Source organism: Corvus kubaryi, unplaced genomic scaffold (assembly GCF_017639235.1).
Source record: "Corvus kubaryi isolate FWS band 111438036 unplaced genomic scaffold, C.kubaryi_AGA036_p1.0 37383, whole genome shotgun sequence".
Taxonomy (NCBI): domain Eukaryota; kingdom Metazoa; phylum Chordata; class Aves; order Passeriformes; family Corvidae; genus Corvus; species Corvus kubaryi.
Genome location: NW_024581125.1, coordinates 1,067,733 through 1,093,923, shown reverse-complemented (window position 1 = coordinate 1,093,923; position 26,191 = coordinate 1,067,733). Strand labels below are relative to the sequence as shown.

General features: G+C 45.7%; 1 protein-coding gene across 14 annotated transcripts in view; it reads left to right on the top strand.

Annotated features, from left to right (window-relative positions):
- TRPM8 (transient receptor potential cation channel subfamily M member 8) overlaps nucleotides 1–26,191 on the top strand; it is an 87,125-nt gene that overhangs the window by 41,241 nt on the left and 19,693 nt on the right. For 2 of the 14 annotated variants that reach the window (XM_042035341.1, XM_042035333.1), the window contains exons 1-15: nucleotides 3,003–3,209; nucleotides 4,253–4,307; nucleotides 5,253–5,417; nucleotides 5,611–5,762; nucleotides 8,066–8,102; nucleotides 8,176–8,197; nucleotides 12,759–12,863; nucleotides 13,952–14,025; nucleotides 16,063–16,219; nucleotides 19,166–19,343; nucleotides 19,688–19,860; nucleotides 20,488–20,662; nucleotides 21,663–21,730; nucleotides 24,995–25,192; nucleotides 25,990–26,092. In XM_042035341.1, the coding sequence (XP_041891275.1) occupies nucleotides 8,083–8,102; nucleotides 8,176–8,197; nucleotides 12,759–12,863; nucleotides 13,952–14,025; nucleotides 16,063–16,219; nucleotides 19,166–19,343; nucleotides 19,688–19,860; nucleotides 20,488–20,662; nucleotides 21,663–21,730; nucleotides 24,995–25,192; nucleotides 25,990–26,092 (1,273 nt within the window). In that variant the 5' untranslated portion in view covers nucleotides 3,003–3,209; nucleotides 4,253–4,307; nucleotides 5,253–5,417; nucleotides 5,611–5,762; nucleotides 8,066–8,082. Of the gene's footprint in view, nucleotides 1–3,000; nucleotides 3,210–4,252; nucleotides 4,308–5,252; nucleotides 5,763–8,065; nucleotides 8,103–8,175; nucleotides 8,198–8,229; nucleotides 9,096–12,694; nucleotides 12,864–12,926; nucleotides 13,024–13,951; nucleotides 14,026–16,062; nucleotides 16,220–19,165; nucleotides 19,344–19,687; nucleotides 19,861–20,487; nucleotides 20,663–21,662; nucleotides 21,731–24,994; nucleotides 25,193–25,989; nucleotides 26,093–26,191 lie in introns of those variants that run through there. The other 12 variants (XM_042035337.1, XM_042035340.1, XM_042035336.1 and 9 more) reach the window with 10 other exon arrangements.

The window sequence follows — 26,191 nt, the reverse complement described above, 5'->3', positions numbered from 1 at the left end:
TGGCCATCTTTGAAAGATTTGCAGTTGTAAAGAAAGGCCTGTTGTATTACCATTACTCTTATTCAGAAATAGTTGTCTAAAATGAGTCTAGAACTGGTAATTGTCTCTCCTCCCCCAGGTGACAAGTGGTAGGACCAGAGAAAATGGCCTCAGGTTGCCCCAGGGAAGGTTCAGGTTGGATATTAGGAAAGATTTCTTCCTGAAAGGATGGTCAGGCATTGGAACAGGCTGCTTAGGGAAGTGGTGGAGTCACCATCCCCAGCAGCGTTGTTCAAAACAATGGAGTCTTGGTGCTTAAAGGCACTGTTTAGTGCTGGGTTAATGGTTGGACTTGGTGTTCTTAGAGGGCTTTTTCAGTCTCAGCAAACACCCCATTTAAAATCTCTCTGTGGCTTAAAAAGCCCAGACAGCTTCAGCCTTGCCTTATCAACATTTTAAAGCGTTTTTTGAGTTCACAAACTTGATGTAGGGTTTGACATCCTAGAAGGTAACTTTAAATCTTTATTTATGGATGGGCCAAATCTGCCATGGGCAGATCTAGGCCAAGCCTAAAGGCCTTAATGCTTGGTATTTCAAGTAGGGAGGTTAATCCTGGCAAAATTCTGCCGGTTTTGTAGGGTTTATTTACAGTCTCTTCCTCTCCACCACTTTTCCAAGGCTCCTCATTCCCATTAGTCTCCCCCAGTAGCTGGTTTTTTGGGACACATACCATTCCTGCCTCATGCTGATGCTGCTGGAAATGGTGCCTGTGGTTTCTGAGCAGCCCATCCATTAGTGGGACTGGCGAGGTTTGTTCCTTGTCAGTGTCTCCATGGTGGTTTTGTCAGGTCTGTGACTATATTTTTTCCTGGTTTCTCCCTTTTTTCCCTTGGAATTCCCAACTGACAAAGTCCCCAATCAGATAACATTGCTGGAGTAAATGCTCTCACACTCTAACCTGCTCTCATCAATTGATGTGACTGTGGGGATGAAGATATTGGCATTTTTTTCAGCCCCCATCTTGGTCACATTTCCCAGCTGATACCTTTTTCCACTGCTTTTTTCAGGCTGTGCTTCCAGCTGGCACCAAGGCTGGTGGCAGCACAGAACCCAGGGAGCTGCTCCAGCCTCACTGCAGGCCACTGATGGACCAGGACAGCTACAGCACAGAATAAATAAAGTACACTCGAACATCCTTGCTGTCCTTAGGAGGAAACTTCTGCTCCTGGGATTTTGAGTGGTCTTTAACCTTGTGAACAAAATGTCTTGGGGAAAGAATGAGTGTACGGTTTGCATTGCTCCTGTGCTAAGAATGTACTGGAAAAAAGGCAAGCAGAGGATCAAAACGTGACAGACTTTCTCTGGAGAAAGTCCAAGCCTTACAGAAATGGATGTTCTGGAAGCAGTACTAAAGGTTCTAGAGACATTCATTAACTGAGCTGGTGGTACCTGTTTGGGCAGGGAGAGTGAGGCAGGTGTTTGTGGTCCCCTTTGTGCAGCTGGCTGTGACTCCGGGGAGACACTCTCTGGTTTGGGTGAAAGCGACGCTTTGTATCCTCCACTTCTGCATCTGGAACCTGGGGGGTGTCTCAGAAGCAGCAGCAGCTCTCCAGAAGTGAAACTCCAGACAAATCAGGCACTTCCCCTTCGTTCCTGACCTTGGGCTTGTGCTGTTCTTACTCTCAAAGCCAATCAAAGCCACCCACCTCCCCAGACACCAAGCTCCTCGTGGGCTCGGGAAAGCAATGAAATGTATAAGTGAGTGGATCAAATTCATGGTTTACTCTAAATCACTTATCTTTCATTATACTGCTGTGTGATGGACATAAAATCAAGCTGATAAACTACCCCTTAGAAAGAACGCACTGCTCGGTGTTTTTCAGCACATAGGCTTGACAGCAGGAATTGATTAATAATTAATTAAAATAATGGTCAGGGGAAGAAATATACCTTTGCCAATCTATAATTACTTGGAAGCTTCTTCATACATTTTCCATGAGAGTCTTTTCCTTGTAAGGCTCTGAAAAAGTATATTTAGTGTTTGTTTGCTTTCAGCTATGGTTTTCAGCGGATATTGACTGAAACAGTATCTTAATCAGTCTGACCTCAGCCTCCAGGGGATTTTTTTCCATTGACTCTCTACCTCTTCCTCCTCGCCTCTCCCTGTGTGCTGAAATTCTTGTCAGAGCTGCTAACTCTGTTGCCTTTAGTGCTTCCATTTTTGAGACTCTTTTTAGCCCAAAACTTTTTCTGAACATTCCCATCTTGGGGTGGGGGGGGGATGACAGCCAGTTCTTGATGACTCTGACCCGAGGTAAGTTTCTTGGAAGTGGTTTCCTCCCATCCTCCTACTTTTCTCAAACTGATTTTCCAGCAGCAGCAGTGCTGAGAACAAATTATTAAGTAATGCAAAGCATTTTAGAGCCTTCAAGGAGTTGGGTCTTCTGTATGAACACCATTCAAAATGGATCATTCAGCTGAGTTTTCCTACCTCAGACCCTGGACCGTGGCTGTTTTATTTTTTGCCTTGTGAATTTGGCAAGGGTTCTTGTGTTCTGTTTGTCATCTCTGAATTCCCTGACAGTTACTTTTTCATTGCTTCCTATTGCAGCAAGTTCAACTGAATCCAGCTTTTTCATTTCAAAACTCCAAGGTGTCCTTGTCCTCCCATCACTGTGTTGTTTTTACAAAGCAAATTGTTCAGAGTGATCTGGGGTAAATGTCACAGATCATTTGATTCCCAACCACACTTTTCAGCTGAACATTTCTCCTGGCACTGTCTTAATATTATCTCCATGGGATTGATGATTCATGTTTTCTGTCCCTATTTCTTCTGTGGCAGCAGGAAAGCAGAAAGCAACAGGACTTGGACCAGTTATCTGTCAGCCTGGTCAGGGACTGGGAATAGGCAGCATTTTCCTAAAAGCTGGTGGGTTTTTCCATATCTTAGCTAGAGGTTTGTAACTGCCTGACTGCATGTTTTTGGTCCCCTCCCAGGTAAATCCTGTCCTAGGTTAGTAAAAATGTCCTGGGATCTTCCTGCTTGGAAAAGAACCTTAAATATCATCTAGTTCCAACCCCAGTGCACAAGGAGAGCTTGAGATGGAAATGTGCTGTGGGATCTTTCCAGTATCTGCAACTTCCTGACATGGGAATATGGCGAGAAAATGGATCCAGGCTTGTCAGAGGTGTGCAGGAGCGGGGCACTGGACACAAGCTGGAACAAAGGAGTGAGTAGGAGAGCAGCCTGGTCTAGTGGAAGGTGGTGTCACTGCCTATGGGCTGAGATGGGCTTTAGGGTTCCTCCCAACCCAAACCACTCTGGGATTTTCTGACAGTGGGGGAAAAAATGCACCTGAGGATGTTCATTATGTTCTTTGAGCTCTTGAGTCATGTGTAGTTTAGTTCTGACTTACTTGGACCTCTAGAGGTACCTTGCTGCTTACATGGCTCTGATTTCCGTGGATTAAAGGCATTTTATCCGAGATATATTTGGATCTCTGATTAAGTGTAGCTTTTTGGGGGGGATAATCTACTGCCTGCTGCTGACACACCATTATCCACAGAGTGGTGTGAGATTGGAATAGATGTGCAAGGTTTGCATGTTACACCCAGCTCCCAGAGAATGGAGACCAAAATAGTCCCAAGCATATGTTAATTTTCACTGAATATTAGATGAATATGAGAGCGTGTTTTAGACATATGGCTCTGTGGAAACAGATGTACTTCCTCACTGGAGGAGTTTCTTTGGATTAAATGAACATTTGAGAGCTTTTCCTTTGGTGTTACCACTTGTCTTGGTGCTGTATGGCTTTGATTTATGTATATGATCTCAGTTCGTGCAAAATAGGCACAGGAAATTATGCATAAACGCTTCAAACAGAAAAATGACATTGTTTGGCTGAGTGCTGAACTTCACAACAGTGAGTGTACCAGTTAGCACTAAGGATAATACTCTGAATCTTGTAACAGTATTACCGTGAGCCTCCAAAAAGTAATGAAGTTGATATTTTCCTTAAATATTCCAGCTATATTCAGATATACTTGATTATTGAAACGTGTCCTTCCTTTTCCTGAAGGTGGTTTTCATGAGGTTCTGATGCAAAAGCGAAAAGAATTTATTCGTTACTTTAAATGCTAAGGGATTTTTTTAGTTTTGAAAGTTTTGATTACCAAGCCCATATCTTGAACAAGTGTTAATGTTGTAGCCTGCCCTGTGATTGTCATCAGTTGGGTTAGTCTGGATTAATGCACATTTTTATTTCGATCCTAGCTAAATTCCAAGAAATCCATGGAGCTGTAGCTGTGAGCCTACTGCACTGAAACAGGTGGGAGTGAGTCTCCAGTTGACTACTGTGTTGATTACAGCCTTCTTGTTTCTTTTTGTTTGGGTTTGGGGGGGTTTTTTTTAGCTAATCTCAAGCATTCATCTCCTCTCCTCACCTCTCCTCATTTTTAAAGCTTGATGAACACTTTCTCAGAACATTTCCATCAAATTAAGTGCATAAAAACCTTAGGTGCACAGTTTTCTAGTCACTCGACGCTGATAAACTGAGAATTACATAATTTTTTGGTGTTTTTTTTTTTATTTTTAGGGCTTTTACAGAAAGAATCTGCCAGTGTTCTGTTCCTACCTATTAATATTTCACACCAAAATGCACTTTTAAAGCTTTCTGGGCTGACGTGCACATCGGAATGATTTCATTGTTCTTCAAATGCAATGCACTCTCACACTGAAAGGAAATACAAGTGTCTGCATTTAGGAATGTAAATTGTTAAAAAGGGTTTTAAATGCTTGTGGACAGCAGGATGGGTGATGAGGGAGGGTAGGACCACAGCTCCCTACTTTGTTGTATCCCAGCTTTTCAAGCATTAGGTCTTTGTCTCTGCAGGGTCACACTTAAATTTTCCAGACTTTTCTCTTTCAGCAAGGCTACTTTGACAGACTAGTCAGAAGTGCTTCTAATAGATTTAAATTCCATTTAAAAAAATCCCCTTTTTGAACAGTTCCAACATCAGTAATTGCCAAAATATTGCCATTTTGCACCAGGTTGTCTTCTCTTCGGTGTGTCCTTTAGTGCATCATTGTGGGCTTGATGGAATAGTCTCTTACATCCTTAGGTAAATGGCTAAAAACTGCTTTCAGTAATTAATATTAAATTAAAAATCCCTGGGACTCGAGCAGCCAGGTGGAAATCTGCCATTCTTCAACATCTTCCATTCAAAATGAGTAAGAATCGCTGGAGCTGCTATGAAACTTTGTTTGTCTCCAGCAGGCCTTGCTGAATGCAGGAAGAAGCCAGGAACCAGAAAGTGTTGCCTGCACACAGAACCTGAGCAGTTGTCACCACAGAAAAGTGCTCTTCAGGCTTTCCCAAGATTTCTGAAGACCCAGACCCCAGAGAAGTTGTGCTGTCTGTGCTTTTGTTGCCAAACTTGTATGTAACAGGACTTACCCCACCTGTGCTTCAGGGAGGACTCGGGTGTAGTTGGAGTAGTTCCATTGACCCTTCTTGCAGTGAAGAAGAGCACCTGTGGCTCCTCATTTTACTGTGCCTTAATGCAACCCGAAATTAAGCCAACAAGTTGCCTGTATTACTATGGCAGATAATTCTCTGTGTTCCTCCCCAGGTTTGTTGTGCTTGTGCTCGTTTATGTCCGAGGCGCTTCTGAGGATGAGAAGTACTCAGGCGTTACCTTGGAGCTCCCATTGAGGTTTTGAATCCAAAATCCCAGCACAGAAAGGGTGAGGAGCCACACAGAAGCTGTTACCCCTGTTCAAGGTGGGTTTCTGCAGCTTGGATAGAAAGGGGAGAAGTGGGCTTTTATACAGGCAGTAAAGGGGTATAGAAGGCAGCTCATGCACAGCAGATGAAATTCGGTGTGCAACTGCATCAGTGCCTGTTTCCTGCTCAGAAATGGGAGCAGTGTTACCAGCTTGCAGCCAAAGCAAGAGAAATCCAGAGGGATTTTGGGGACAGAAATGTTCTTGAATCTCCATGTAACTCTCTGCTGGAGCTGCTGTAATTAGTAAGTACCTGTCTGTTCTGCGACAGTGTTTGACATTTTGTTCTCTCTGGCAATCCGTGGGGAGAGTTGACAGGAGGGAATGGTGGTGATTAGCACTCAACAGGGTAAGTATTTAAGGTTTCTTGCCTATTTGATCCATCATACTTTTAACTATGGGATTCGGTGAAGCCTGAGCTTTGAAACCCCACGTTCAAATCTCCAGTAAGACATTGCCTTGAAACAGTGGGATAATAATGATAGAATCCCAGAATGGTTTGAGTTGGAAGGGACCTTAAAGTTCATCTTGTTCCACCCTCTGCCATGGGCAGGGACACCTTCCACTATCCCAGGTTGTTCCAATGTGTGCTCAAAGCTTAGCAAAGTAACCTTGCTCCTGAAAAGGATTTCATTCCTTTTAATGGTGATCTCAATGCTGCCAGCCCACGACAGTCTCCTTGGCATTAAAAATGTTGCTTGGTGTGGTGAACTGAGACTAACTTAGTTTTAGAAAGACACACAAAACCCCCCCACAAAATAAACTCTACAGGAAAGTTAATATATATTACACAGAGAGATAGTGATAGGGCAAGGTGGAGTGGTTTTAAACTGAAACAAGAAAAATTTAGAAGGGATATTGGGAAGGAATTATTCCCTGGGAGGGTGGGCAGGCCCTGGCACAGGGTGCCCAGAGCAGCTGGGGCTGCCCCTGGATCCCTGGCAGTGTCCAAGGCCAGGTTGGACATTGGGGCTGGGAGCAACCTGGGACAGTGGGAGGTGTCCCTGGCCATGGCAGGGGTGGGATGGGATGGGCTTTTGGTTCCCTTTCAACCCAAACCATTCTGGAATTCTGTGATACTGCTTGATGTCGCAGGTGCATTGTCAATTCTCCTTCACCCTTAAGAAGCCCCTCTCAAGCTTTCACAGGTTCTGGGATAGAAAGTGATTTTCTGCCAACCACTGCATCAAATCCCATTGTACCTTTTCTTTTGCACAGTGGGGGCTGCAGGGCTCAAATCCCTGTAGCTCTTTCCTTAAAAGGTGCCTTAAAAGGCACCACTTTCCTTAAATCTGCTCTCTGGCTTTTTGCTTCTTTTAAAACAATCATAAGGCTTTTTCAGATGCCAAAGAATCTTTTTTCTTTACAGTCTCTCCACTGCTCTCAATACAATGGAAAATATTTTTGTATCTGTGTGAAATTCTGCTTCTTAATAACACAAGTGCTTGCTGCATTTTGACTCCTGCATAGATAAGAAGGATTCGGATCCCGAGGATGTCAGCTTTTACTTCATTTACCAGAAAGACAGGGAGGAGCTCTTTGGCCAGGATCCATAACAACACCTTTTTGATTGTTCACAAATAGCTCTGTCTAGTCCAAAAGCACAGTTACATACCTTCTGTGAATTAGGAGAGACAGGACGTGCTGTGCAGTTTGGCAAGTGTTTAGTGAAATCTCTCTGCTGGAGTCAGCCCTGATTTTGCTGGAATACAGTAAATATTAACATATTCCCGTAGATTTGGAATACCTGTATGTGTATTCTCAGACCAAGAATGCAGGAATGCTGGGAAGTGTGAATTATTGCCCGTGGAGGTGCTCTTGTCTTTGGAAAATATTGATCATCCTTACCCTAAAAACTTTCAGAGAGTATCTTTGACTTATGTTTGGGATGCCAAATTTCTTACTTGAGAACCATGAAGTGGCTCCAAAAATCTGTCTCTTTTCCAAGTTTGCTCTACCTAAGAGGATCAGACAGAAGGGCTTGTTCCCCAACTCTGCAGCTGAATTTTTAAAAGGAATAGTTGAGCTCCCCATTTATGTACTGGGTAGTTATTTTTCTTGAGAGTTACCAGCCAGGCAGGTTTCACAGGGCAGTGGTTAAGGGACTATCCGCAGGTCTAAACCACGCTAAAGATTCATGTTCAGTACTTCAGGAATGTTGTTGCTGCATGACCGTAGTGCTGCTGTCCATGAAAACTGTGGTTTAGGGAAATGGGGTGACAGAAAATGCACAGGAGCCATTTAGCTCCTTCTCAGGTTTAGCTGCAAGTCCTTGAGACCTGTTTTCTTTGTGTTCCTTAGGAGCAGCGGATCACTGGATGTGTTCTGCCTTTGTGCTGAGCACACACATGTTTCAGGGGGCTGTTAGATGCTGCCAATGGGGTGAAGCCCCTAAGTGATGGCTCATGAAAATGCAGATGTATATATGCCAAGGTAATGTGAGATTTAAAACAATAAACCTGCCTTCCATCACAGAAGGAAAGATGACTCTGAGACTTAAAATCCTGGAATGATTTCGATTTGAAGGGACCTCAAAGCTCAACTTTTCCACCCCCTTCCTTGGCTTCCATGGGCAGGGACCCTTCCACTAGACCAGGTTGCTCCAAGCCCCATCCAACCTGGCCTAAAGTGGGCCCAAATTGGGTGATGAAGAGGCTGCAGAAGGTTCTCCAGCAGCAAATGGGGATAGCACTGCTTTCTGCAAGGAAGGTGGCCTGGGGACAATCCATCTCTCCAAGGAGTCACTGACTATCACAGCAATAGAAATTGCTTTTACCTGAGCGAGAAGCTTTAAGTTAAAGGCTGGAGAAAAACAGGAAAACAAAAAACTAAGGAAGAGTCTGATTTTTGTTGAGTAAAAACACTTGTAAAATCTTCTATTGCACTCAACAGTGCTTCAACAACCTTGTAGCAAATTAGATTAATAGGTGTTGATTTTACAACTTCGTCTCATTATCTTCTGCTACATTAAAATCTAATTATTTATTCCCACAATCGTTTTCTTTTACTTCTGGCTTTTTACTGGTGCTGTTGGTGACACAGACGAGCTGCGGTGTTGTCTATTCCTGCAGTCCGTGGGCAGCAGGTGGGACAGCGTCTCTCACAAATAACCCGCAGCTGCTATTCCCTGCACCCTGCTGCAATTAAGCCTTCATTAGTAACTGGTGAATAACTCTGCTGTTCCTTGCTCCTGGCCGTGATCCCTCCCTCCCTTAAAAGGAAGACATGACACAGATAAAGGTGGGGCTTTGCCAGCTCGAGTATTTCAAAGCCTTCCTCTCTTGGAGTCATGATTGCAGAAGCAGTCCTGGGGCATATTCTGGAGACTTTGGTAAGTCTGTGCTACTGATCAAATGTTGATTTTTCTGTCCGTAAGAGAAAATACTTTGATGTTGCTGAAATTGTGGGACCGGCTGCAGCTGAAGTTCGGTGACATCCTCTGCTGTTGGAGAGGTTTCTTATAAAGCCAATTTCGGGAATTGTTAATGCAAATAGTGGTTATGTTTATCTGGAAACTTCCTGAGAATTAAGCTGGTGTTGCTTTTCCGGTTGCAGGCAAGTTTTTAAAAGCCTCTTCATTTGTCTCTTTAGAACTAGATTTTAATTTTTTTTTTTAAAGTCATCTCAAGCCGAAGTTTTCCTTGGAATATGCTCCTTGAATTGCCGTGGAAGTTATAGTCTTACACTTTAGAGGATTATTTTGGAGTTTATCTAATGGTTATTTTCCCCAGTATGTGCTGTTTTAAGAAAGTTATGCTTCAGTGCCTTAAAGATTTTCTATATTTAATTTAATGGGTTGGAAATGTGATAGAAAAAGAACTGTTTGCCTGTTTCTTGGACTGCAGCTGTGTCACATCTTTTAAAATCTGTATAATTGCTGTGTTATCTCCAACACTCACGGCATTGCTCACTGGTATCAGCTAAACACTGTGCTATCAATGAGGCTTTTCAGAATTTAAAATTAAAATCCCAGGTTTTTAGGGGGTTTCTTTGCACTCTCGCTAACTGTTTTAGTTTGTTTGCTGCATGTTTGCTCTTATCAATTATTTACAAAGGCAGCAAGGCAAACGTGAAATCCTGTAGCGTTTGGAATTAATAATTTAATGCCCTTGTTTCCTTTTAATCTTCTCTCTGTACAGTTATGTCCATAGTCACTTTTCTGGTGTTAAACTTTATTAAACAAATCAACAATGCAAGTAAAACGGTCGATAAATAAGTTGCGTCGATCCAGACCTAAACATAATTTCCCTCCATGGGGCTTTTATCTTGAATTACAGCTTTAAAACCATCTTTATACTGAACATTATTATATGAAACATTAAGAATTGCTTTCTGGGTTGTTAGGAAACTAAGAAATACATCTCCCAGTGCAGAGTTGGCAGTGTCCTTAAACCTCAGGTTTCCACCTGTAACAGCTGCCAAGTCCCAGTTTCATGGAGTTTCTTGCTGCCTGTGACTGTCAAGGTGTTTTCTCATGTCTCTGTGATGTTTGCCAGTTTTGAGCTTCTCTGTATTTTGTGTACAGCTTCCCTCTTCTCCTTAGTATCCTATTTGACAAGCCTGCCCTGTCAGAGACAACCTTTTTGGAATAAACATTCCTGCATTCCTCGTACCCTTATCAATTACTGGCACTGACCAGGTTTGGGTCCCTTATTCTCTGTCAGTCAGGTTTTCCTCCTCGGTCACTTTTGGATCAGTGCTGAAGAGATCACACAACAGAGGGGTTCAGAGGAAAGGGGGTGGTGGTTGTTGTTCCTCTGGGCTGAGAATCCCGAGTACCTGTGGTGGGGCTCTGTGGAAGGTGACTCCACCACTGCCCTGGGCAGCCCCTTCATTCTGATGCCTGACAACCCTTTCAGTAATTAAATTTTCCCTAATAACCTATTTAAGCCTTCCCTAGCATAACTTGAGGCCGTTCCCTCTCCTCCTGTCCCTGTTCCTGGCAGCAGAGCCCGATTTCCCCCCCGGCTGCCCCCTCCTGTCAGGGACTTGTGCAGAGCCACAAGGTCCCCCCGGAGCCTCCTTTGCTCCAGGCTGAGCCCCTTCCCAGCTCCCTCAGCCGCTCCTGGGGCTCCAGCCCCTCCCCAGCTCCGTTCCCTGCCCTGGCCCCGCTCCAGCCCCTCAGGGTCCCTCTGGCCGGAGGGCCCCGAGCTGGACACGGCCCCGAGGGGCCTCAGCAGGGCCGGGCAGGGGACGGGCCCTGCCCTGGGGCTGTGGCCACACCGTGGCTGGCACAGCCCAGCGGCCATCGGCCTCTCGCCCACCTGGGCTCGTGTTCCGCCCTGTCCCCAGCACTCGCAGGGCCTTTTCCAGCTGCTCTTGCCCCAGCCTGGAGTGTTGCACGGGGTTGTTGTGCCCCAAGGACAGGAGCGGGCCCTTGGCCTTGCTGAGCCCACGGATCCCGGCTGTGCAGATCCCTGCAGCAGATCCACAGCCCAGCAGCTTGGGGCCTGCAGCTTCCCCAGGGTGCCCTCGATCCCCTCACCCACATCACTGATAAAGATAAAAATACGGAACAGGACTGGGCCCAGTACTGAGCCCTGGGGAACAGCACTGGTGACAGGCCACCAGCTGGATGTAATTCTGTTCCCCCCTTCTCTGGGCCCAGCCTTCCAGCCGTTCACTTTCCAACCTAGTATTTTTGCCTTTTCTTGGGTTGAAATTACTCCTGTTCCGTGCAGAAGCTGGGAAGGAGGAAGAGGGCTTTTCCTGTGCTCTTCCATCACTTACCAGTGATAGAGCGACACAGATCCTGGGCATGCTGCAGAATTTGGGGGAAGTAGCTGAGGGCTTCTGCCATGCACAGTAAACAACACCGAGTCAATCATGCACCCCCTCAACACAAAATGTTTTAAAAAGGATTTTTGCAATAACGATAACACATAAATACACGTTTTTGTGGAAACTTGGCTTTTCATACTGCTTTGGGGGCTTGCTCACATCACATTCCATCATTCTGTTTACAGCTGCTGCTTCCCCCTGCCTGTGCCATTCCTACTGTGTTGAGTGCCCCAAGGAAATGTTCACACTTGCTGGTTCTTGGCTCTCAGGAGTTCTGTGTTTACAGGGTGATGCTTCAATGTTGCTGTGCCCGGGAGGGATGTTCTGTGTGCCATGCAGTGGCAGTGGCACCCCGCAGGCAAACCCAGAACACACAGCCAGGGAAAAGGCAGGAGAGAAAACAGTGGTGGAAGCACAAGTAGGCTCTGAGCTCCCCGTGTTAGCTGGCTGACAGCTTTTCTTTCAGGAAAAGGCCTTTTCCAGTATTATTTACAGAGTAACACGAAGGGAGTTGAAATATTTTTGTTAGAATAAATATGATTTTGTTCTGTGCTTTGCTGCAAGTGCAGTAATGCTCCTTCAAAGACAGTGATTTCAACACAGGGATCTGCTTTAGAGGGTAGTTGAAATGTTTGCTTCCACAGATCACTTCCTGGCTTTTGTATCCAATATCCTTTAAATCCACCGACTGTTCAGCTTGCACGTGTTGGCTGTGCTTGTTCCAGGAGTGGAATCAGAGATGGGTGCTGCTCCTCTAGGCTCCTGGGGTCAACTGCTTTAGCACTGCAGTTTTTCCTCTGTGCCTGAAAAGTTTCTTCTTAGTATCCCCTTTAATTTCTAAATACATTGGATTAAGGACTGTTCATGTATATAAGCACAGAATAGTCACATCCTGAGCTTGCTCATCAGAGACAAAAGAGTTAAGATACAGGAATGAATTGAATGGGATGGCATAAAAGGTCTGTTCCTTTCTCAAAGCATGTTGACTTGGAGCTCTTTTGGAGAGGGGAAAGAAAAAAAAGTCTCCTTGTGGTATGAAATAACAGAAAAGATTTTTTTTTTTTCTGAATTTTTGTTTCACATTTTAGGACTAATACCCTTCCTAATTCTTTATGTTGGGTTCAAATAACTTCTTCCTTGCCTTCCTAGGACGCAAGGTGTCCTTGCTGTTGTCTAGTGCTCCTCCATCTCCCCCTCTGCCATGCTTTTCCAGGTTTCCATGGGCAGCATGAGACACCGAAGAAATGGCAATTTTGAGAGTTCCAGGCTTCTGTATTCCAGCATGTCTCGCAGCATAGACGTGGCTTGCAGCGATGCTGTGAGTACCTGGTACATGCTGGTGTCTCGGGAGGGGCCGCAGTGGTGGCGAATTCGGTCAAATCGGGAGCAGGATGACGGATTTGTCACTTTTCCCTTTATGGAGAAATTTTCATAGCCAGTGACCCTCAAGCAGCAGCTGACATGGTGAAACTTCAGCGGTGTGTTGCGTTCATTTTGCACCCTGTAGCTCTTTATTGTGCTTTCTTTGTCACTTCTGGTTTGAAATCCTTTTTCATGTCAAGAGACAGATTTATCTGCATAAAGAACCACCCCAAGCTCTTCTCGCAGCTTGATGGCCAAGGCAGACAGCATATAGTTGTGTTAAACATCCTTCCATGCCTGAAGGATTTGCTGATCCCAGCAATTGCCTGGTAGATTCCCTGCTCCTGATGGGCTTGCAGAAGGCCTGATGGCCGATTTTAGGACTTCAGCAAGTGCTTCAACCTCCTCTTATTCTATTTTTTTTTTTGTCGTGCACGGTTGTGACTTCTACTGGTTGAATGCATTCCCTTCCATTTTCCTTGTTTTGGATATAATGCTTGTTATGTTTTTCCTACTTGGAATAACTTCTTTTACCAATGGGTAAGCTAAACTGTAGCTGCTTGTCTTCCCTTTGTGTCCCGAGTGAAGTCTTGCCCCGCAAATCCAAGCTGTGCTTGAAAGCAAACAAAAAACTCCCCAACCCTTTATCAGCAAGTGAGAATTTCTCGTTGCTTTCTTAGCTCAAGAGGCACATTAGGGATGAATTTGCATTCCCCTGGTGTGAAAGCTTCTCCGGGGAGTTTCAAGGTTAATTCAAGAGTTAATGGTTAAACAAGCTGGAGAGACTTCCCGTTCTGCTGAGCTCCCATAAAAGAGGACTTGAAGTTGTTCTGGGGTCTTTGTGTGTTGAATTAAAACAGCCCCTACCCTGAAGCACGTTACTGTCTTCTCTTGTTTTTTATCTTTATTTTTCTTTATCATTGGGAAGACTGTTTGCTGTAGTGTTTTAAGCAGTGTCTTTGTGTTCAAACTGACTGTGCTGTTACTGAGGTCTCTTCTGTTTCGTGACTTACCAGAAATAAACTTTAAAAAATTGTTTTCCAGGATTTGGTCAACTTCATCCAAGAAAACTTTAAGAAGAGAGAATGTGTTTTTTTCACAAAGGACACCAAGTCAATGTAAGGAGATACTTTTCTCTTGTTTCTCAAGAATGGGGGGCTGGAAGAGGAGGCTCTTTCTGTATGCAAAGGCAAGGAGTAAAGTTCTGGGGTTTTTTTTGTTCAGAGCCTGGATCTAGCGGTGCAATCTCACCTTGGTCCCCTTGTTTGAGTTACTCCACAAGTAACTTGATGCGAAACTAGGGATCTGATCTTGTAGCAGCTCTGTCACAGGGTTTAATACCAATTCCCCTATTTGAAGCATAACTGTTGCAATATATAGGTGCTTTTAAGGGTGCAGCTCTGGTGTTGGTGTATGACAAGGTGTGTATGTATCAGAGGTTTCCATGATTTAAATTTTCCTTTTAAACCCAAATCACAAATTTCATGCACAAGCCTTTACACAGACACTAGGTTTAGCTCAGGCTGATGGTCTCAGAAGGATGCAACTTCCTGAGGGTGCTCATCTGCCTCCTCTAAATGGCTGATACTTAACACCACTGCAGGTTGCTTGAGGCAGTCAAAGTAAAGGAGGAAAATCCATTTTCAGGCACAGGTACCTGTACAGTGCTTGTTTGAGGACCATAACATTGCTTTGGGTTTTTGGGGTTTTTTTTTTTTCGGTCTCAGGAGAAAAGTGATCAAACTAACACAGCTGCAGAAATCCTAATATTGAGCTCTCTGACCTCGCTCTTCTCTGAAGCTGGGAGGAAAAATGCCTCAGAGAGAGGGAGGGAAATTAGTCTCATTTCAGAAAGTCTCCCTTAGGGTCCTCCTCTGCCACCAAAAATGGGATGTCTGGCAAAGCACCAACGCAGGATGGAGCAGCTGGTTCTCATCAGCTTCTCTTCCTGCAGGCCCACTGGGAAAGGATTGCAGAACTTGCTGGGTTATTTTTGTCTAGATATTTTTAAGGTAAGCTGGCTTGATTTACAAGTTACAGCAGAGTAGGAAAAACCTCTGTAAAGGAGACAAGCAATTACCCCTCCTCCTTGTTCCTCGGAGGAAGCAGGAATATGAACTATAGAAAGCACGTCATGGATAGTGCTGCAGCTTTTCCTAGGAAAAGAATTCTCCTAACCTTCCCAACTACTCGTGCTGCACAACCCAAGTGCAGATTGTTCCTGCCCTGCTGCAGTTTGTGTTGGTGAGGAGAGCACTGGCAGTGCCTGCACACCTTGCCATGCACCAGCCGTGTGCTGGGCTGGGAACAGAGCAAACGGCCTGGAAAACCTGCTCAGAGACCTGAGGCCCCTTCCTTCTTGATGTGAATGAGTGTCTTGGGTGTGCTTAGATAGCAGCCAGACCCCGAGTTGGAGGGAAAACAATTGCACGTAGCAATTAAGAGGATCAGAGATTTGTTAATGTTGGAGAGGACCTTTAAAATCAGGTCAGCCCAGCACCATCACTGAACCCTGTCCTCAAGTACCACATCCACGTGGTTTTGGAACATTTCCTGGGTTGGTGACTCCACCACAACCCTGGGCAGGCTGTACCAATACCTGACAACCCTTTCCATGAAATTTTCTTTTTTCCTGCTATCCAATCTGAACCTCCCCAGCCACAACTTGAGGCCTTTTCCTCTTGTCCTGTCACTTGTTACCTGGGAGAGGAGATGCAGTGAACTCATCCTGTGTGGTTAAGAGCACAAAAAGGGAAAGAAACCCCTCGTACACCTCGGGTTAGCAGCAGGTGAGGTCACTGGTGCCACGTTCTGGTTTGATTTCTTCATTTCAGTGCTGAGTTGTAGAGTGTAGCATTACACTGCTGGTGACCCTTGGTTTGGCACTTAGGTAAGGCCCATCCAGCAGTGCCAGCTCATCCCTCAGCACAGCCTGGTTCCCGAGCTGCATTCCTCTTCCCACTGCTGGGCAGAAGCAGGTTATGGGGGAGGAGGCAGGATTAGGTGCTGCTCTGCTTTGTAAGGTGGCAAATCCCAGTAGAGTCCCGGACACAACTGCTTCTACAGCTCCACCTGCTGCTTTCCTTGCTGTCAGAGCTCACTTTCCCATGCTCAGGATTCCTCAGGGGTCTCATGTCTATTCACTCTTCTTTCAGGGGCAACTTATGTAAATGTGGATACCCTGAAAATCAGCACATAGAGGGCACTCAGGTTAACACCACTGAAAAATGGAACTACAAGAAGCACACGAGGGAGCTTCCTACCGATGCCTTTGGGGACATTCAGTTTGAAAACCTGGGAAAAAGAGGAAAGGTAACTGGATATATTAAGGAAATTCACGAGGCCCCTGTTGGGTACCAGTGGGAACTCCTCAAAAGCAAGGAAGGCAAAAGGTATTTTATTCTAATGGCAGGCAGGAGTTGAGCTACAAGGGACACGAGCTCGTTTCTCAAGCTCTGAAGATAGGTAACAAAGGTTAATTTCTTCTCGTGTTATTTGCTGGTTAGGCTGGTGATGGGAGTGAAAAGAGGTGGTTGTGTTTCCAGGCATGGCAGGAGAATGGGTGAATGAGGGTGATATTCAAGTAGTATTTTATATCCACATGGACCAGCTTGCTCAGGCCTACAGCCAGTTGAATATTGAGTATTTCCCAGGGTGCAGATGAGACAGTGACAAGTTCTGGAGGGATGTAAGATAGCTGTGGAACTTCCAAAGTTTTAGTCCATTTGTTGTTTTTTTTTCCTCGTGCTTTTGCTTGGAGTGGGGACAGCGGAGGTGTGGGAAGAAGAAAATAGCTGCTCTTGGTGTTTTTGATGATGTATACTGATGCTTGTGAGGAGTCACATGTGGCTGAGCTCATCTGCCTCCTCTAAATGGCTGATATTTAACACCAGTGCAGGTTGCTTGAGACAAGCAAAATAAATGAGGAAAATCAGAGCCTGCTATGTAAATTAATTTGGTTTGTTTTATGCAAAGTAGCAGAAGTAAGGCATTTCAGTGGGAAATGAGACTGGAAGTTTCAAATCACACTCAAACAGATCCATGTAGTTCACATATTTCTTGATATGCACAGTTTAGCTTTGTACTACTTTGTTGTAAGCTGCTGTATGACTTCACGGGAACGAGAAGTGCTTTGCTCTGTTGTAATATTTCAGACTTCTCAAAGGTTCGATGTTCTTTCCTTAGGCTTTGTCTTCCCCACTTCCAGCTTTGGAATTCAGTTCATGTGCCCATAGTTGTTTCATGAGGACTCTCAAGGCCGCTTTGCGTATTTCAGAGCATATATGTTTGTTCAAACACTGCATATAGGTCTCCCTGTCCTTCCCATGAGCATGTTGGCTGGAATCACATCTATTCCCTGTTCTCATTCCCTACACAGCAAGGCACCTGCTGCTCCTTGAAGATTGCCAAGTGTTTTCTGTTGATTGATGTGCAACACGGAGGGCTTCAAATTCAGGGTGACCTAAGAATTGCTGTCAATTACCAGTGAGGGATGGGAAGTTTTATACCTTGTGCTTTTTAGGACAGATGAGTTTTTAAAAAAAGTTCTGAGCAGAAATAGGATGTGAACAGACCCATAAAGAGGTTTGAGGGACAGGCAGGGAGAGCTGGTGGTGCTTAACCCTGGAGAAGAGATGGTTCCAGGGAGACCTTAGAGCCCCTTGCAGAGCCTAAAGGGGCTCCAGGAGAGATGCAGAGGGACTTGGGGCCAGGGTCTGGAGTGACAGGACAAGGGGAAGTGGCTTCCCAGTGCCAGAGGGCAGGGCTGGATGGGATATTGGGCAGGAATTGTTCCCTGTGAGGGTGCTGAGGCCCTGGCACAGGGTGCCCAGAGCAGCTGGGGCTGCCCCTGGATCCCTGGCAGTGTCCAAGGCCAGGCTGGACATTGGGGCTTGGAGCAGCCTGGGACAGTGGAAGGTGTCCCTGCCCACGGCAGGGGTGGAATGGGATGAGCTTCAGGGTCCCTTCCAACCCGAACTGCTCTGGGATTCTATAAAATCTCACCCTCTGTAAGTCCAGCTTTGGAGCTCTGTGTTTCTGCTGTGCTGCTCAGACCCTGTAACACCCACGAGCATCGCAGTCGCTGTGTTTTATGTTCTGTGAGCCCAAACCCCAAAAGGGCGTCTCTGAATCACAGCCATGGTGTGGGAGCAGCATCCAGCTGCACCAGGAGATGGCAGCGTTGTACTTCGGAGGAGGGAGGCGGCTGAGCCGAGGCGTTCAGCCGCTGGAGTGGAGCTGGCGGGGTTTGCTGTGGGCAGGGCTCACCAGGTAATTTTCCTGGTAGCCTCCCTCTCATATGGGATCCTTTCCTGAAAAACAGAAACTTCTTAGGGCAGAAGCTGTGGGAGGTCCCTTAGCTCTCCTGTATAGCTGCTGGAGCCTGCTCAGCATCCTCTGTGATGCCCTAAATGCCTTAGCTTCTCCTGGGAGCCTGTCCTGGAACACACGAAGATTTTCATTCAAGTTCTGCGTCTCTCAAGATGGGGACGCTTGTTCCTTAAACCAATCCTTCTATTTTGCTCTCCTGCAAATACTGGACAATCGATACAAAATCCTCTGTGACTCAGGTCCAAGCTACTCCTTTTCATCCCCTCATTTGGGTTGTGCAGCCATCCTAAAGTACCTCACGCCAGTGATGAAACTGCGAAGAGGTTTTTGAATAGCAAAGCAAGATAAGGCCAGAGAGTCTTTCATGTAAATGGGAGACCTATTGGGTCCACCTGAAGCCAGATTATCTCTCTCATGTGCTTTCTGGCACATGAGTAAGCTTTACTACATATTTGATGTATTTGTTTTGTGTTATACTTGAAGCCCTGGAGTGGATGTGTGTTGTGAAATGGGGACACCATGCACATGGAGCCTGGGGTTTGTTTGAATAGTATAATCAAAATAAGCTGTCATTATTAGTAGTTCACTGCAATGATGCTGCCACTGATTCATAATCTAAGCTTTAAGTCGTGCTGTTAGAGTTTAAGTTGTTACAGTGGTGGTGTGTTCATCCTCGCAGAGTTCCTCTGAAGCCCATGGTCGCTGCTCTTGTCTCCTCTAGAGGAAGGTGGGTTGGGTACCTGGTGTAGGGGAAGGATGAAGGTGCTTCAGAGGAAGAGACAAGAATTTCATCATCACCTTGCCTTTTACCTGCTGGCTCTTGAAAGGAGGGTGTGCAGCAGAGAAGAAAATGCAATCCCTGCGTTGTTCCCAGCCACCTCCATTTATCTCCTGCTGTATTTGTTCTCCCGTTTTCTCTCCCCCAAGTACATCCGCCTGTCGTGTGACACAGACTCAGAAACGCTCTACGATCTCATGACCCAGCACTGGCACCTGAAAACCCCAAACCTCGTCATCTCCGTCACCGGCGGCGCCAAGAACTTCGCGCTCAAGCCCCGCATGCGCAAGATATTCAGCAGGCTGATCTACATCGCCCAGTCCAAGGGTAAACAGCTGCTTCTGTGCCTCTGTTTCTTTATTGCTGCAGAACAGGGGTGCAGAGGTAGCAGCTCAAAGGGTCAGTGAGGAAGCAGAGTGGTCAGTTTGCTTCTGCTCGACTGCTGCACTTAGGACACGTGTGGCATGAATGGTTTGGAATTGACGGGATTGAGAGTTAGTCAGGGGATGCACGTGGTGTAACATAAGGTGAGTTGTGTAGCGTCTCTTTGTGTTTAATTGAAGAATAAACTCCTCTTCCAAGGTCACAAAAGGGGTGTGGGTTATGTGTTCAGAGCCTTGGCAGGGTGGGTGTTTGGCTGTGTTCCCCCAGGTGATTGGGTGTTGTTCCAGGAGCCTGGATTTTCACCGGGGGCACGCACTACGGGCTGATGAAGTACATTGGGGAGGTGGTCAGAGACAACACCATCAGTCGCAGCTCCGAGGAGAACGTGGTGGCCATCGGCATCGCGGCCTGGGGCATGATCTCCAACCGGGAAACGCTCGTCCGCGCGGCCGACAGTGACGTAAGGATCACGGGATCGTTAAGGTTGGGAGAACGTTAATGGGGTTAACGGTAAGGCTGAAAAACTTGGGCCTCTGAGATCATCAAGTCCAGCTGTCAGCCCAGCACTACCACCACATTCACCATTAAACCATGTCTTCAAGTGCCACGTGGATGAGTTGGTGGGGAAAGAAAGAGGAGGCTCGGCCTCAAAACATCAGGAGCTCTTCCCAGAACAGGAGGAAAGTAAAATGTTCTCACACCCAAGGTAGTCACACATCAGGCCTGGTGAGGAGGATTTCAGCTGTGCCAGATTTTGGTGCGTCTGTGTGGGAGTTCAGCTGCCCTAAACCTGTGTCTGGCATTACTTTAGGGAATAACCACTGCTCCCATGGTGGTTCTAGCTCTGAAATCCCCACACGCTCCCCCACAGTAGGGATTCCCATGAGCTAAGACACGTTGTACCTGCTGCTGCTGTTGTGGAGGATCTTCATTGATACTGCTATCCTACCTGTCAGACACACTGGGGTAGCTCCCCTTGTCTCTTGTCCCCTAAACATGATAGAATCTGTCTAAAAAATGGTCTCACCACGTAAATGATGTGGGTGTGTCCTTGAATCTCTGTCCAAGGCTGTGCTCGTGCTCCTAGGGGAACTACTTGGCCCACTACATCATGGATGACCTGAAGAGAGACCCCCTGTACTGCCTGGATAACAATCACACCCATCTCCTGCTGGTTGATAACGGCACCCACGGGCACCCCACGATAGAGGCCAAAGTGCGCACCCAGCTGGAGAAGTACATCTCGGAGCGGGTTATCCCAGGTCTCCTCCTCCTCCTGTCTCTGCATGCTTTGGGGCTGATGCACACAGATTTTCTTGGAATAAAAAAGTAGATGCAGCATCCTGTGGCTGCTGAGCTGGAGGGGGTCTGTGTGTTTACTGCATTGCAGTTGGAGCTCTTTCAGGAGCAACACTTCCCCTCGTCTTCCTTTCTGTACATCCTTTGTGTCCCAGCAAATGCTTCACTTCAGTCACACAGCCCTTCCCTCCCTTCTTCTTGGAAGCTGACCCTTCTATATATACATCCCACCTGGCCCTGCATTCCAGGTAGCTGAAGCACAACTATGCAGGAGCTGAAATTAGGTTTTTCCCAAAGTATTTATGAGGGTGACTGAACCGTCTGCCAACCTGCTGCTAAATAATTTCTCTTTCACCTACTTCTTTACCAAAGTGGGGAAAAAAAAAAAACCAAACAAACCAAATTTAAAGGCCTTAGCAGGAAATTCTTAAAAAGCTTTAGGGGGTGGTGTTGTTTGTGCTAGGGGTTTTTTTGGAATGTCTCTGAAACACTAGCTTCTAGAATTACAGAATTCTTACCTTTCTTTTACAATTGAAAGTGTGAGCTCAGAGGTTCTATGTCTTGAAATTGTGATAAGAACTTTTTGCTGAGACTTCAAATGGTCAAAGCAGTGGATAAATGCAATAGAATTACACTGTAAGGACTTCATAGATAGCAAAAATTAGGATTTCTAGAAGGGAAAAGCTTCTGTTGGAGAAGGCTGTCTGAAGTCAGCTGTGCAAAATGTTGAGCAAAATTGAGTTTTCATTAAAAACAGCTATTAGTAACTCTGGCAAAAAACCCAGCAAAGTAGTATCTGCATGAATGGCTTGGAAATTCCTTCATTGTTCTCAGGAAAAATAAGTTGTTCAAACTGCATTAATTGATTTAATCTTCTTCCTTCTGTGGTTTTTTTTTTTTTTTTTTTTTTTTTTTTTTTTTTTTTTGGTTTGGGTTTTTTTTTTTTTTTTTCATATTTCACAGAATCTAATTACGGTGGGAAGATCCCAATTGTGTGTTTTGCCCAAGGTGGAGGGAAAGAGACTTTGAAAGTAAGTCTGTTTCTTTCATTTATTTCCAGGAATGACTGTAGGGACATTGCTCTAATACTGAAGGCTGATTACTCAACAAGAAACTTCATGAAGTTGGCAGTGCTGTTATTTACTGAAGCTTGACCAGCACTTGGTACACAAGGACCTTATTTGCAATTTAAGCTGATGAAGTTTGTTTCAGTTAAAATTACTGTGCAAAATTTCTGCCTTGGGCTGACATCCTGGAAAACTGTTGGCTAGGACAGTTCAGCTGTCTTAGTTCTTCCACATCCCAGAACGTGAAGGGACCTTGAAGACCACCCAGTTCCACCCCTGCCACAGGCAGGGACACCTTCCACCATCCCAGGCTGCTCCAAGCCCTGTCCAACCTGGCCTTGGGCACTGCCAGGGATCCAGGGGCAGCCACAGCTGCTCTGGGCACCCTGTGCCAGGGCCTGCCCACCCTCATAGTTAATCATTTCTTCCTAATGTGAATACAGATCTCTCCTCTTGTGATTTAAAACCCTCCCCTCTTTGCCCATCACTGTCTGCCCGTGTGAAAGGCTGCTCTCCTGGTCTCTTAAGTACTGAAAGGCCCCATTTTAAATCTAGTTTAGATGTGGACCTAGTTGAAATGCTGGCAGCTGAGCAGGGCAGGAGGGCTCTGCTGACTCTGACCCTTCCAAGCCTCTTTGGGGAAGGAGCAGGCATCATCTTCAAACAGGTGACAGGTAGGAGGAGGATGAGCAGAACAAAGAGGTTTCTTGAAACAGGATGTCTAAGGGACATTTAGGGAAGGGGGAAAGGGAGATGGCTTCTAAATCTGTCTCAGTGTTAAAAACGAGGGTTGCTGCTTCTCCATCCACCTTGCCAGAGTGAAGATGAGTGGCCTGAGGGAGCAAAGGGACCTCACTCCAGGGATTTCAAAGTTGAGGGGATGTGGAGTCAGGCTGTGGTGAGGAGGGAACAGTAACAGTGAGGATGAGCTCTGACCAACTCAAGGAAGAGCTGATTTATTTTAGCCTGTACTAAAGGCCTGGGGAAGGGGCTGGATTTTGCAAGAGAGTAGGATGCAGCAAAAATAAAGTTGAAAACAGCATGATATTCATGCTTATTTTGTTTGTGGATGTTACCTTGGTACTTCCTGTTCTGGCCGGAGCTGTGCTGTTCCTGTCAAGGTTAATCAAACTGTTTTGCTTGTCAGGAGGATGAACCATGTGAATTCAAAGCAGGGTCTCTGCTACCACTTCATTGCTAGTGTTAATCAGTGGGTCTGAACCACTGTGTGAAATTCCAGATCACTATCCCAGCTCCCTGGGAGTTTCCTGGGAGTTTTGTTCTATTTGTGTGACAAATTTTATCTTTGCCTGTAGGTAAATTGTAGGTGAATACAGGTGCAGTGTTAACCAGAGATCCTGAGATGAAATGAAGCATCCATTCAGCTTTTGGGATAAAGCTGTGCTCAGAGGGCTGTGTTGACTATGTCCATCTCCTTTTAGCTCCAAATTGCTGACGTTTGAGAAAGGATTTGGCCAGCACTGAAGGAGCTGACTCCTGCCAAGTGCTGTAGCTGGGCAGACTTAGGATTACACATTTTTTGGAGAGACCTCAAACCCACTGTTAAGCAGTGATACATAACACAGGTTTAGTGGCCGCCTAATCAGAATGAGTAAAAGCCTTGTTAAATCAAATACATAATTGCTGGCAAGAGGTTCCTCTGGGAAGTACCTGGATGATGGTTCAATTAAGGGTTCATGCTGCTCTCTTGGCTATTTTGTAGCATCACAGTTAACATTGAGGTTGGAAAAGACTTCTAAGATCACAAGGTCCCATAGTCAGTGTAGCACCATCATCATGTTCACCGCAGAACCATGTCCTCAGGTGCTACGTCCACACATTTTTTTGAACACTTCAGGGATGGTGACTTCCTTAAGCATCTTGTTCCAGTCCTTGGCAGCCCTTTCTGTGGAGAATTTTAAGTGATCTCCAACCTAAACCTTCCCTGGTGCAACTTAAGGCTGTTTTGTGCTGAGTTTTTATTTCTCAGTGTTGTAAGTGCACTGAGATATTCGTGCCTGCCCTCTTGCTCCTTTGTAAGTGAAGCCATTTTTGCAAGGAGTAAATTGAGTCTCTGACCAGCCCAAATGACACAGCAGACTCCATGCTGTGCACGTCTGTCCTTGCCATGCCTTGGTCGGAGCAGTGCTGGCCAGGAAAGGCTCCCTCTTTCTTAGCCTCTGTGAGTGGTGTGTGATGACAAGAATCAGCTTTAGCAGAGGAGAAGTAAAACTGTGCCAAGCTTCTGTTTTAAATTCCCTGTGGTGTAAAACATGCACTTTAGCTGAACCCTTCTTTAGAAGACCACTTTCATCTAGTTGATAAGAAAAACCTCCTTTTGTCACAGACCTGCTCTCCAGCTGACAGAAGGAATGTGCACACGGTTTTGATGACTCCAAGTTGATTTTTTTTTGTTTGTTCTCCAGAAACTCTCTTAACTAAGAGATGTTCTTGATGATAACTTGCATCAACTCCCTTTGTACAATTTGCTGGCACTTTATGTTCCTGTGACTCTGTTCTCAGTATAGCGATGCAAATGAGATCAGTGTTTCCTGTTGTGGTCTTTGCACCAGGAGGGCTAATGGTCCTTCCAGCATGATTTCAGTGACTTTTTGTCTTGCTGTTAATCCGTGTACAATGTTGCTGTGTGAGAAATGATGTAAGTGGATACTTGGAGGCTTTCAGTAACCAAGTTTGATGTTCTTGTGATGCTACAGAAGTGATCTCTCTGTAAAATACTGCTGCTTCTGCCTCCAGCAAATAAATCCAGAGCCTTTGGTCTTGGCTGAGCAGTGCTGTGCCATAAACCAGCAGTGACTGTAGCACTGCTGTGTGACCCGAATGCCATTTCCACTTGGCCGTGTTCCTGATCTGCTGATCCACTCTAACACTGAGCAGCCTGGTCCGGTGGAAGGTGTCCCTGCCCGTGGCAGGGGGTGGGACAGGATGAGCTTCAAGGTCCCTCCCGACACAAGCTGTTGTGTGATTCCATGAAAATTTGGCATATGGTGATTTCTGACCCCCAGTCTCTGTGGGGCTCTCCACAGCCCTCTCTCACTTGGTGGATGATGCTTTAAAGGGTTGTCACTGGTAATGGATCAGTGGATAATAATAAAACTCCTTGTTGTGGACCGTGGGTTTCTGTTGTTCTCTAGGCTTCCTTACTCAGTAACAGGCTCTATAAGAGTCATGCTTCGAGTGATGTGCTCTCCCTCTCTGCCTCCCTAGTCCATCAACGTGGCCATCAAGAGCAAGATTCCCTGTGTGGTGGTGGAGGGCTCTGGCCGCATTGCTGATGTCATTGCGAGCCTGATGGAGGCAGAAGGCACTCTTGCCTCGTCCTGTGTCAAGGAGAGCCTCCTCAGGTTCCTGCCTCGCACCATTTCCAGGCTCTCAGAAGAGGAGACTGAGAGCTGGATCAAGTGGGTGAGTGTGGGGTGCTGTGGGAGCTGAAAGTGGGAGGAGGGTGGGGAGGGAGCAGCTGGTGACTTCCAAGTCAGGGCTGTTACTATCTGGTGATACCTACGGGGTGTGCAGGGCCCTTTGCCATGTTAGACCTGTGCAGATTGAAAGAAGGGAAATTCTGAATCTACAGGGATTGGAACAAAAGCGGTGGGGGGTGGGGGCTGCAATCAAGTCAGCCCATGGCTGGTCACAGGAAAGCTAAGAAGGTTCCAGAAGGATCTTTTCCGTGTGGAGTTGCTGAAGGCAGTGTTCCCTGTCTGGCCATGCTTTGGAGTGTACCTCCCTCCTGCATCAGAAGTGGCTAAGATTATTTGTCTTCTATGTGCTACAATGAAACTAACTTTATCAAACTTCATAATGTGAGGAATTAGCTCTATTTTTGATAAAGCACAAGGAGACAGAGACTGTTCTCTAACAAACTGCATGGCATAAGTTGAGACTTATGCTGTCACAATCTTTTCTACTTTAGGAGTAGCTTCTAATTACTGAGATTATATCTTTTTGTTAATGATGATCTACATAGGGGAATCACAGTTATTTGCTGTATGTTCAGAGGATAATTAATATTGTCCTTTGGTGACTTTAAAATCAAGCTCATTATCTGCTTCTATTTGGGCTTGTTTAAATTTGTTAAAAACCAGGACCGATGAGAAGCAGCTTTGCTACGATGTGGTGGCAAATTTCTTTTTAAAAGGCTCTAGGAGAAGTGCTGCTAAACAGCCTTGATTGCTTTGAAATGGAACTTTTCCTTTTTGTAGATCAAAGAAGTCCTTGAGAGCCCTCATTTACTGACAGTGATCAAAATAGAAGAAGCAGGAGATGAAATTGTGAGCAACGCCATTTCCTTTGCCCTGTATAAAGGCAAGTAATTGTTTTTCTGGGTTCGTTTGGGGATTTAAGAGTAAGTAGAAAAAGGATGGCTGTTTGTTTTCTAGAACAGCTTTCCTTAGAGTAGTGCTG